Raw genomic sequence first — 12069 nt, forward strand, 5'->3', positions numbered from 1 at the left:
GCCAAGCTCAAAGGTGACCCAAGCCTGCAGCACCCCCACCCACCCACAGGGCACTAGAGCCAGGTGGGCATAACAACCGAGCGCTCCCGGCCGCTCCCGTCCAAGGGAGGGCGCAGGGGAGGGGGAAGCGGCGGGCCTGAGGAAGGCGTGCAGCGCCCCCGCCCCGTTACACACTCACTGCCTCCCCCGCCGCAGCGACGCCCCCGCCCCAGCCAGGCGCAGCCCGCGCGTCGCAGGAACCCTCCGCAAAGCCAGGCATACGTACATCGGGCGGGCTGTGCGCCAAGCCCGGGCGGCCCCCCTGCGCTCCGCTCCGCTGCCGGCTGCCTCCGTTCTGCTGGGGCGACCCCCATCCGCTGCCGCCCGACAGGGAAGGCGATCGGCTCCCGCTGGACCGCTGGCTGCCCGTCTTCCGACCTTCGCCTCGGGGCTTGGGGCTCAGCCTGGGGCAGGAGACATATGGAGAGCCGGCGTGGGACGCCCCGCTACCCGAGGCCGCTTCCCGCAGGAAGGGCAGCTCCCTACCCGCCTTCGCACTTGGCCCGGAATATTTCTATTTAGAGAGCCAAGCCCCAGTCCGCACGCTGCCTTGATTTCTATTCAAGGTCTGGGATGCCTAGCCCAGTTCCAAGTTGGCACTGACGCTGCCCTGGTAAACTACCCACTGATTAATTGCTGTGTAGCTCCCCAGCCTCGAGTGTATTTAATACGCAGAAAGACAGCTTAGCTTCAGCAGAAAGTCGGGCTCAGCCACGCCCTGAGCTCTCCTGGGGGCGGGGGGGGGGGGGGGGGGGAGGGGCAGGACCTACCTGCTGGGCGATCTGGAATCGCTGTCCTGGGAGGAGAGTGAGGGGCTGTGGGAACTTCCGCTGCTGTGGCGATGGGACCTCCGGCCTGGGGACTCGTGCGGCCTGGGAGAGAAATCGGCCTGTACCTAAGTTCTGCTTCCTGATGGAAGCCAGGGTTGACCAAGTGTCCTATATCCCGTCCCCAAGTCTCCTACAAAAATTACACAAAGGCTGTCCACACAGAGCCCAGCCAGTCCCTGTGGGTCATTGGTGGGAATTAGAAGCTGCCTTTTTCTCCAGACAGCCCCAGCCCCCCAAGACCTTACCCATCCCCCAGCTGTTGTTCTTGTGACCCTGGAGAGGTGCAGGGGGGTTATAAGGACTGAATTTGAAAAGACCCTCCACCCGAAGGCAAGAGGCCTGGGTTCCAGTTCCAGGTCTGCCACTGACTGGACTCTCCAGGCTCTTGGCTTACTCTCTGGGTCTGAATGTTCCTGCCTGGGCAGGGGGTACAAAATGAACTCCCTTCCAGAGCCTGATTCTGTGATTCAGGGGGCCAGGTTTGCTGTGTGGGAGGAGGGGCTGAGGAGCTGGAGAATGGGGAAGAGTGCTCACCTCTTCCTCTCTTTGTTCTTCTCTTTTCTTTTGCTCCTGGGGCTTCGAGATCTACAGAAAGCAGAGGCTAGGTGACAGCACAGCCTGAGCCAGGCAGGGGAGGGTGAGCCTCCAGGGAGCCCCACTGTCCTATGCCTTAACCTGAGATTTGTTCCCTCCTCTGACCTGAGCTTTCCTGGCAGGCATGGAATTGCCCATCCCACTCCATGTTTTGGTTTCTTCAATTCTGCCAAGTCTGTCCCTTCTTTCTCCAGCAAAGCCCATGATCACCTTCAGCCCTAACTGCTGCTCCCTCTGCGAGTGCTAAGTGGTCACATGGCCACAGACCCAGAAGGAAGGCAGCTCTGCCCTTATCTTCTCCATCAGTCTTGGGATGGGCCCCTCTGATTAGTTATCAGGGAGGGCAGTGGCCCTCCACACTTCATTTGTGCTCCCTGTGCCCTCAGTCTCCTCAGATGGGGCCCTCCCAGACAGAGCCCAAGCCTCCTGCTTTTCTGTCCTCTAGACTGTGGCCTAATCCAGGGTCAGTCAGCAGGGGTTTAGAAAATAAATGCTTTCCCTTGGGTGTGATTTTCCTACCCTTGGGCATGATCTCCCTGCTTTTGGATTACTCCTCTGGACCCCTATCCCATCCCGTCCAGCTCTCTGGGGTGGGCCCCACAGCCCAATTCCTGCCTTTGACAAAAGGATTGAGAGCCTTCTGATTAGCCCTCTAAGGTCTCGCCTCATGCCCGGTCCCATAGGTCTCTCAGCCCCACCCTCCCTGATGCCACCAAATTCTAACTCAATCCTCTAGTCCTGAACAGATGCTTTCTTCTGACCCCAAATGAGGTGATGCTAAGAAATACTGGAAGGTATTTCTCAATGGATCAAAAGGAATGGGAGGCAGAACCGGGGGAGGGCGGGATGAGGGTAGGGGTGGAGAGACGAAATACAGGGGTGAAAGTTTTGGTCTAGAACCCATGTTGCATGCTTAGGGCCTTAGTCTCCCGATCTGGAGCTATCTAGCCTAGCTCATCACTAGGTCCTTCCCAGGACTGATAGGTGCTTGCCAGAGGACCTGTACAAGCTGATGGTGACATATGGAGGGCAGCAGGGGCCAACACTGGCCTCTAAGGATTGGGGAAGGAAAAGGAGGAAACTGGGGAGATTGGAGGGCCAGGATTAGGTGTCCAACTAGGCTCTTACCCCTCCCCCTCCCCACAAATGGCCATGGGCAAATACACACCCAAAAATGGGGCTTGGGAATCTGCTCCTCCGCAGGGCTGCTGGAATGGGCTCTGGCTCTCCTCTTTCCCTCTGTGCGGAGTGTTCTACTTTCTCCACCCCTGCCTCTGCCTGGGCTCCTGTCTTTCACTTCCTCCTGTCCTCTCTCCCAATCCATCCTGAGTAAGTCACCTCAGAGGCTCATGCTGGCTCTTAGCCCTGCCTTGGTGGAGGCCATCTCCATAGCACTCAGGCCTGTTGGGGGTTGGCACCTGCCCCTCAAGATATTCTAGCCACAGCCCACCCACTCTGTCTCTGCCAACTGAGGCTTCCTTCTATCTGGCATGCCCTTTTCCTGAAAATTCTGCCTTCTAACTGACACCTCTATGGACACACCCCTTGGACACTGGACCTGCTGTATTGTCTGGAAATTCTTGGGGTCCCTACATCAAGGCAGACTCATGGGGTAGGCAAGGATTGCAAATCACTGATCTTCATTGTCTCCTGCCTGGGGCTAAGAAGGAGTCCCTGGAGTGGGAGGGCAGAGCAGGGCAGGACCCTCAAAATGCCCCTCCCATCATGGCTTCCTTTGGGCCTTGGTCTCTGCAGGGGGGCACTAGCCTCTCTCATATCCTCCTATCACACTCCACAGGGCACCGCTCACCTGTGCCGCCTCTTCCTCCTGGACCCAGAATCAGACCTGTAGGGCCACAAAAGGGTTCTCCTGAGTCCATCTGGGATGACTCAGGGACACCCAGGCAGCACAGCCCTGGTCCTGGGCCCCCTGGAAGTGAGGGGAAGCCCGGGGAGAGGAAGGGTACCTGTCTTTGCGGTGCTTCTTCACACTCTTCTTCTTCTTGCGCAGGGGCGAGGAGCTCCCACAGCTGCGGACACAGGGGTGGGAGGTGGGCTCCAGTGAACGGGGCCTGGGAGGCGGAGGGGCAGCTGGAAATGGCTAGGGAAGGCTGGGTGCCTGGGGCTCAAAGCTGGAAAGGGGATTCCAGGCCATGAAGACAACTGCCGGCTGTACAGAGTGAAGCGAGGCCCAGGGGATTGGCCAAGTTCCTAAAGGCAGTTGATGGAACTGCCCGTGCTGTCCCTGGTCACCCTTCTAGCCTCCTTGGCGTGGTAAGAGGGGGCTACTTCGAACCAAAGGTTGGAGGCTGTAATGGTGGGAGTTCTGGCCTTGCTGGGGAAAGGCTGTTGGTGACCAAGGTCCAGGTCCTGAGGTCCAAGGCCTCCTGCATCTGGAGATGGCCCTGGAATCTCACCCCCCCCCCCAGACACCCCCCCTTCCTGGTCCTTGCCCGCCTTCATCACTGACCTGCACTCCGAGTCTAGTCTCCTCTTTTTGCTGAGGGCCAGAGGAGAAAGAAGGACAGACAGTTCCGCGGGGTTAGTTGGGTCCCCAGACGATTGTCAGGGTATCACTCAGGACAGGGGAGAGGGGACCACAGATGAGACAACCCCCCCCCCCCCCCAACCAGGCCACTCATACAATGGTGGGGAGGGCAGGGCTATTGGGGAAGGGCAGAGGGGTACCCATCGGGTGGACGAGGTCCGTGTGTCTAGTTCTGGGTCAGAGGCTCTGAGGTCTGGGGGGCGGGGGGTGATGCCACTGTGGGGACTCAGTGAAGGGAGGGGACGTGGTGAAAGGGAGGGGCTCGTGGTGAAAGGGAGGGGCTCGTGGAGGGCGGGGCCTGGTAAAAGGAAGGTGACTGAGTGAAGGGCGGGGTCAGGAGCGGGAGCGCACTTTGTTGGGGGCAGAGAGGCTCAGGGAGGCCGGGCTCCCCAATGCGGCGTGGGGTCCCTGCAGACACCGCGGGAGGGGGACCCCCCCCCGCGCCCCTCCCGCCCCCCGCAGCCGGAGGCGCTCTCACCGGCTCCTCCGGTGGCTGCCTTTCTTTTTCTTCTTCTTGGGAGGGGGCGAGGCCGAACTGCTGGACCAGTGCTTGGTCCTGCGGAGAGGGGGCGGGGGCGGGCGGCGGTGAGGGGCCGGGCCGCCCCACCCGGGTCCCGCCCTTCCCCGCCGCGCCGGGCGCTGACCTGTAGCCGCGGTGCCCGCGGTAGCAGGCGGCCGGGCAGTCGCAGTCCACCGGGCCGTCGTCCTCGTCGAAGGGCGCGTACTCCAGGCCGGGCTCGGCGCCCTCGGGCAGCCGCGGGGTCTCCGCCACGCTGCCGGCGACAGGGACGCTCAGCATCGGTCGGGCCCTCCAGCCGCCCCTCTCTCAGAGCAGCGCCCCAGGCCTGCTCCGCCCCAAAGGCCCGAGGGAGGCGGGGTGCGGCCGGCTCCGGCGTCTGCAGCCTCGACCCCTAGACGGTCCGGCGGGGATTTGGGGGATCCCGCGGGGAGCCTTCCTCACAGGACTCCCAGCCTGAACGGGGCCATATTTTGCGAAAGAGAGAAAAATAGCAAGGAGCACCCCTCTCCCCCTAAGTTCCCTTTACAAGCGCTCTCTCTCTCTCTCTCTCTCTCTCTCTCTCTCTCTCTCTCTCCTCTCTCTCATCAATGAGGCCCCTCCTCCTGATTGAGGCCACTCCCCTTACGGAGACCCCTTCCCCGCACTGACTTTTTGTTCCTTAGTCCCATTCATGGCACCCCTAATCAGCCCTCTTTCCCCTCATGGAGCCCCTTTCATGGATCTCTGTCCCCTTGAACCTCACTGCCCCATTCGCCAGGCCCTTGCCCCTCTCAGCCCGCTCATCCTCTCCAGCCTTCCTTTCCCCTCCCTGAGCCACCCTCACTGATAAGGCTTTCCTTACCCCTTCTGTCCCAGTTCCGGAACTGCCTCCCCCTGCCCACCCGACTGCCTCCGTCCTCCTCACCCCTCCTTCCTCCAGCCCTGGCTGCCTCTCTAAAATATTCATAGCTTCCCCTCGCCCTCCTCTCCGCTGCCTCCAGCCTCCGGAGGCCTCCTCGCTCTTCTGCTGCGGAGCTGTCATCAATCACTGCCTGGCGGCAGCACTCCGCCTCGGATGCTCCCCATCCATCTTGCAGAGCTCTCCCTTACCCTCAGCAGGGCCCCAGGTGGTCCTGGCCTTGCTCTTGGTTCAGGAGCCCAGCCTTCAGCCAGATGTTTGCACCCTGTGGGCATGTTGAAGAATGATGCTTTCCCCCCAAAAGGCAGCATCACACACTGTCCCTAGGTCATTGTATGGCCTGGTGCCTGTCTGCCCCCTCTCTGAACCTTTTGTCCAAGATGAGAGTGATAACTGTGTTATAGGACTTTGGGAGAATTCACCGCGATAACGGGTGCTTTGCAACTTTGCTTTTTAGTAAATACGCCCAGAAGCCACCCTACAAAAGCCCAGCTTCAGGGCACTGGTTTCAGGGTGGTGCCCCCCACCTTCCATTTTCCATTTCATACTAGCTCAGTCCATGCCTCTTCTGCATGGAGGCTCAGTTGCCCTCACTCCTGGGTGCCATTCACCTGGCTCATTCTTTCTCTGCCCTGAGAGAGAAAGAGGCCAGGACTTGGATGGCAGAGTGTTAAAACATGACATGAGCAGAAACCAGTTTGGCTTAGTGGTGAAGCGTCGGTCTGCGGACTGAAAGGTCCGGGTTTGATTTCTATCAAGGGCATGTACCTTGGTTGCGGGCATATCCCCAGTGGGGGGTGTGCAGGAGGCAGTTGATCGATGATTCTCTCTCATCGATGTTTCTAACTCTCTATCCCTCTCTCTTTCTCTCTGTAAAAAATCAATAAAATATATTTAAAAACAAACAAACAAACACAAAACATGACATGAGCTTTGGATTCACACAGACAGGTCTGAATCCAGGCATGACCAAGCTCACTGAGCCTCAAGGTCCTTATCTATCCAACAAGGAAAGAATATCCCAGCTTTGAGGAGAGGATTAAGAGAGATTCTGTTTTTGAAGCTCTTGTTGCCTCCCTCCCCCGCCCCCCCCCCCCCCACACACACACACGGTCACCACTGTTAGATGGGGAGCTCAGTCTGACACTCACATACCAACACCTCCTCTTGCAGGGAGAAAAGCAGTTGTGACACATGAAAGAGATGTAGGGCAAGGAAGGCAAACCACAGCTACCGAGGGAAAAGACTCTTCAGAAACAAATCTCCAGGAATCTGCTAATCTAGAATCTCAGCGATGCCATTCAGTTCCCTAACATGACCCTGGAAACCTTGAAGTCATCCAGGCAGTACAGGAGGTTTTTCTGGGGTGATGGAGGAGAGGCTCATGTCATTCCCCCCACCCCCACAGAGTCAAACACCCCACATCCCTTCACTCAAACCTCTGTGCTCTCCCCACGCTCCTCTCCCGAAGCCAGTGGCCTCCCACCTCCTGTCCCTGCCCCTGAAATCCTCAGCTCACCCCACACAGCCCTCAGCCACACAAATGCCTGACCATAAAAGATAGTCTGCAACCCTAACCGGTTTGGCTCAGTGGATAGAGCGTTGGCCTGCGGACTGAGGGGTCCCGGGTTCGATTCCGGTCAAGGGCATGTACCTTGGTTACGGGCACATCCCCAGTGGGGGGTGTGCAGGAAGCAGTTGATCGGTGTTTCTCTCTCATTGATGTTTCTAACTCTCTATCCCTCTCCCTTCCTCTCTGTAAAAAGTCAATAAAATATATTAAAAAAAAAAAAAAGATAGTCTTCAGCAAAACTTAAGGGCACTCCAACGTTGTGTGGAGCCAGTGGGAGAGGGGGCTTCCACTTATCTGGACACAAAAATGAGGACGGTTATTGACAAAATAAAATAGCTCAGTTTGGGCACTGCCTTCTGCAGGGAGCCCTTCTTGCCTCCTAACATCCTAGCTGAGTGAGCCACTCACAGAGTGTAGGCCCTCACTGAGCTCCTTCCCCTCCCTGTGCCCTCCTTAGTCTGCTGGCCACCTCCTTTCTTCCTCTGTCCCAGGACAGAACTTTCTTCCCACGACCCCATCATCCCTCCCTGAGCCTTGTCATTTGGCCTCTCTCATTCTTCAGTCCCTTCTTGAAAGCAGGCATAGGGTATGAGTAGCAGGCTCAGGGAGAGGCACAAGGTCTCAGAACCTTTGGTAAGACTTGTTCTGGGAGTTCCAGGGATATCAACGGGAATAGTTTTGTGGGGCTGGTACCACCACATCTGCTTTGCAAGATCTCCCAGGGTCCTCCTATCCTGCCTTTCCTAGATGACAGTATCACTAACAACAATATTTTCTAATGTTCAAATAGTGCTTAGCAGTTCACACATCCCATGTAGAGCTACTTAGAAAAATTGTCTCCTTCCCCCATTTTATAGATGAGAAAACTGAGGCCCAGAGAGGAAAAGGAACATCCCTTATGGTTTTGGGACCTTTGAGTAAAGAATGTAAGTTCACCTATGCAATTGGCCTTGAGAAGTCATGTGCAAACAGGATAGCCCTTGACTTAGCTGGCTGTGCTTCCTTGCTGTAGATGTTAGCTCAGCTGTTTCCTCCCTACTTTGTAGACACAGTTGAAGGGGGTGTACTGAGCTCTAGATTTGTTTAACATTTCCTACTCTTAAGTTCAAGTTTGTGGTCTCGTTTACTTCTAACCAAGTCCATGAAATAGGCAGGGGAGGCATTCCTCCCTGTGACAGAACAAATCAAGCCCCAGGTAACTGACCAAAGCAGGCCCAAAGAGTCCACTGCAGAGGGACCAAGAACATACGAGGTTGGACACAGACAGCACTGCACAGGACACATGCTGGACGGGCTGCCGTGGGCAAGGTTCTGACCTGGGAAAAGACTGCCTGTCACATGCCCTTCTTCCCGCCAGCAGTTTTGCTAATTAACTGGTTCTGTTTTCCATTATCCAGGAGCATAATGGCCAATTGACAGATGAATGAGTCCAGACAGAGGAGTGGCAGATCCCAGGCAAAGGCTCTGCCCTCTCTGTTCCAGCTTATTCACTTGGCCAGTGTGCCAGGCCTGCCAGGGGCCTGGAGGGAGGCGGGGAGTTGTGGGGTTTAGGGATGGCAGGAAAGGAGATGAGTCAAGCCTGAGGCCTCTCCTCTATCTTCTCAACGTGCAGGGAAAAATATAACACTGTCCATATTATAATTACTGATGCAGGTGCCAGGTAATATTCTAAGCACTTTACATGTATTTAATCACTTAATGCTCAGAACAAGCCTTTGATGTGAGTACCACCATTAATAGTCCCATATTCCAGATAAAATAAAGAGGCACAGAGAGGTCACACTCCATCCAACATTAGATGCACTGAAAGAAAGGATGAATTTTCTCACTGTGTTTAGAAAGTAGCTTATGAATTTTGTTCTCTATAAATCCTCTATTCCAAACATTTTGTTGTATTACAAAACTATGAAAAAAGTTATTCTTAAAAGTTGTCATTGTCTATTAGAGTAAAAACAAACAAACAAACAAACAAACAACAACAACAACAAAACGAAAAAGAAATGACAGCAGCCCCAAGAAATAAAGAAAATGTATGCACTCCAAAGAAGAGAAGCTTTTACTTTTATCCTGGCAATATGGGCAAAGTGGTTTTTAGAGGCAGCCTTGGATGATGGGGTGTTTTGATGGGGTGTGTTGTGCAGAAGAGGCTAGGGTGTTTGAGGCTGAGGACCCAGAATGTGAAAAAATATGGGAGTGCAAACATACAGGGCACAGCTGAGAATTTCCAGTAGGCCAGACTGGCTGCTGTGTGATGCTAAGAGTGGGAGACCAGGCTGAGTCTAGTGTGTGGAGGCCTTGAATGCCAGGCCAGAGAGTCTATACTTGGTTGCATGGATGATGGGGAACCTACAGAAGGTTTTTGGGGCAAAATAGGACTCCCCACACAAAATAGGACAAAAGTCTCCAGATCTCTGGGACCTACTATTTCTCTCCATCACCTCATCCCAGTTTCATCCGTCTGGTCATCTTTCAAAGGGTAAAGTCTCCGCACACCCATCTGACCACATCACACCTATCAAAACCTCCCACTGTCTCCCACCATCTATGGATCACATCCAGATAATACTGCAGCAGTGTGATGTTCTGGTATCCAGTATGGAGGGTAGACAGTTGGAGTGTTGGTTGAGGTGGGACTGCCCCAAGGGACTGTCACTCAAATCAATCAATCAGCTTAAAGAAGACTGATGATCCCTGGGAATAAAAAGCTCTGGGAGTGACTCTTTGTTGAGACCCTTTCCTGAGTGGGAGTTGTCATGGATTCTTACAGTTTGTAGACAGTTAAAATCAGACACACACACACACACACACACACACACACACACCCAAGGTGGAGACCTTTCAGCTGGCTCTTCTTTGCCATCTTACTATGAGAAGGCATTGGATTTCTATACATCTCAAATTACCTGTCTATGAATGCATGTGGGGTATCAGGGTCAGGAAGCCAAAGACATGAGCACAGAAACTGCTGTGTGGTCAGAGGGCTTTATAAATCCCTGAGAGAATCTGGAGAAACTCAGGCAGAGGGGAATAAGTTAATATCAACCCAACACTCGCCACTGCCAGGCCTCCCTGTGATCATGGGGACCGTGGATGTTATGGTTTGAATGTTGTGTCCCCTCCAAATTCATATGTTGAAACTGTAATCCCAATGTGATGGTATTAGGAGGCTGGGCCTTTGGGAGGTAATTAGGTCATGAGGGTGAGCTCTCATGGATGGGACTAGCACCCCTATAAGAAGAGACAAAAGAGCTAGCTTTCTTTTTGTCATGTGAGGATATAAGAAGGTCACAGTCTACAACCCAGAACACATTTATCACCTGAATCTGACCATGATCTCAGACTTCCAGCTTACAGAACTGTGAGAAACAAGTTTTTAATGTTATACAACAAAGCCACCCAATCTCTGGTATTTTTGTTATAGTAGCCTGAGCTGACTAAGAGAGTTGTGCTGGTCATCTAGTAGTGATACATGTCTGCTGTGTGCTAGTGACTATTCTTCACATCTACATTCATTGTCTAAATTAATTTCCTCAACAGTCTTATGTGGCAGGTACTAATTTTATAAGTAAAGAGTTGGAAGCCCAGAGAAGTTAGGGACCTGTTCAAGCCGCAGAGCTGGGGTGTGGTGGAGCAGAAATCCATAGCCCAGGCTGTTAACATTAAACTTAAAGGTTTGGACAGATGGAATGTCTGACACTAGAGCCTGCATTCTCCCTCAGCTACCCCACACGCTGAGCTAAGAATTGAAGGTCTACAGTAAGGCAGGTACAGGACCAATCTCATCTCTCTTCCTCGGGCTTTTGGTTCAGCACCACAAACAGCTCCTCCCAGCCTCTGAGTAATCTGGGGCGCACCATCAGCCTCCTTTGTTTGGTATAGCCACTTTTTGGAGTGATATTTTCACACCATTTTTGGCTGCCTGAACTAAAAGAAGCCTTCTGGTCGAACCCCTTTTCTGTGTAAAGGAGGAAACTGAGGCTTCAGGGAAGATTGTCAAGCTGCCTTGTTCTAGGTACTAGGGATATAGCAATAAACAAAACGGATAATGATCCTATCTTCATGGAGTTCATGTTCTAGTGGGGTCCCAGGATCCTGCCAATTATATACTGCCCTCTGCCTCCAGACCAGGGGTTCTCCCTGACTGTCAAGTCTCCCCAGGACCCTTTCCTGACTGACAACACTAGCCTGTCCCCCTCAGTTCCCCAATTGAACAAGCACAGGGCTGAAAGGGTCAAGTGGCTGCATTGTCTGGAGCTGCCAGTAATTCCAGGTTTCAGGTTTCAGGTTTCAGGTTTCAGGTTTGTGTTCCCACCCAGAGAACAGGAGGCACGTCTTTCCCTTCTTTCCTCCCTCCTCATTGCACTAGCTCAGGGTTAGGCATGCATCACAGATCCTCAAGGACATTTCCTTTGGTGGTCCAGACACTGCTACACTCCCATGGCATATTTCTCAGTGCATCCCAGTTCTTAAACCCATCATTCATTTGTTCATTCACTTATGGAAAGATAAGATCAAGACTACTGGAAAAGACCTGGGAATCATCCACTAACAGGAGAGCGTTCAGCTGTAGAAGGGATAAGATTCCCCCAGGAGAAGAGGGGAGGCAGAAGGAAAGAACAGACCTGAGGACATGACAGACCTTGGGGGGAGGGGCACCAACATCTGGGAAGTGGGTAGGAATAAGGGAGACAGCAGAAGCCATCAGAGGGCCAGGAGGAATTCACAGAGAACTGCCTACTGGAAGCCAGGGGGGGAAGTAGGTTTTCGGAAGGGGAAGCATAATGGTGGAAACATAACTGCCAGAGAGGTCAGGCCCATGGCATGACAGTGGCAATAGCCTGAGCAAGTCATCACATCTGCATGGCTTAAGGAAATGGAGACAATGCATGCCACACACAAAAATTTGATTGAGCCCTAGCTGGTTTGGTTTAGTGGAGAGAGTGTTGGCTAGCGGACTGAAGGGTCCCTGGTTCAATTCTGGGAAAGGGAACTTGCCTGGGTTGCAGGCTCAATCCCCAGTAGGGGTTGTGCAGGAGGCAACCTATCAATAATTATCTCTCATCATTA

General features: G+C 53.9%; 1 protein-coding gene across 6 annotated transcripts in view; it reads right to left on the reverse strand.

The window, feature by feature from the left end:
• The window catches only part of SRRM3 (serine/arginine repetitive matrix 3), a 58238-nt gene that overhangs the window by 16798 nt on the left and 29371 nt on the right, over positions 1–12069 (reverse strand). For 5 of the 6 annotated variants that reach the window (XM_084881546.1, XM_084881545.1, XM_084881548.1 and 2 more), the window contains exons 4-11: positions 4656–4784; positions 4490–4567; positions 3934–3963; positions 3431–3493; positions 3274–3309; positions 1404–1454; positions 810–911; positions 266–443 (exon numbers count right to left, since the gene is read on the reverse strand). In XM_084881546.1, coding sequence (XP_084737672.1) covers positions 266–443; positions 810–911; positions 1404–1454; positions 3274–3309; positions 3431–3493; positions 3934–3963; positions 4490–4567; positions 4656–4784 — 667 coding nt within the window. The remainder of the gene's footprint in view (positions 1–265; positions 444–809; positions 912–1403; positions 1455–3273; positions 3310–3430; positions 3494–3933; positions 3964–4489; positions 4568–4655; positions 4785–12069) is intronic. The other variant, XM_084881547.1, reaches the window with a different exon arrangement.

The sequence above is a fragment of the Pipistrellus hanaki genome (assembly GCF_964339955.1).
Source record: "Pipistrellus hanaki genome assembly, chromosome: 4".
In the NCBI taxonomy this organism is placed as follows: domain Eukaryota; kingdom Metazoa; phylum Chordata; class Mammalia; order Chiroptera; family Vespertilionidae; genus Pipistrellus; species Pipistrellus hanaki.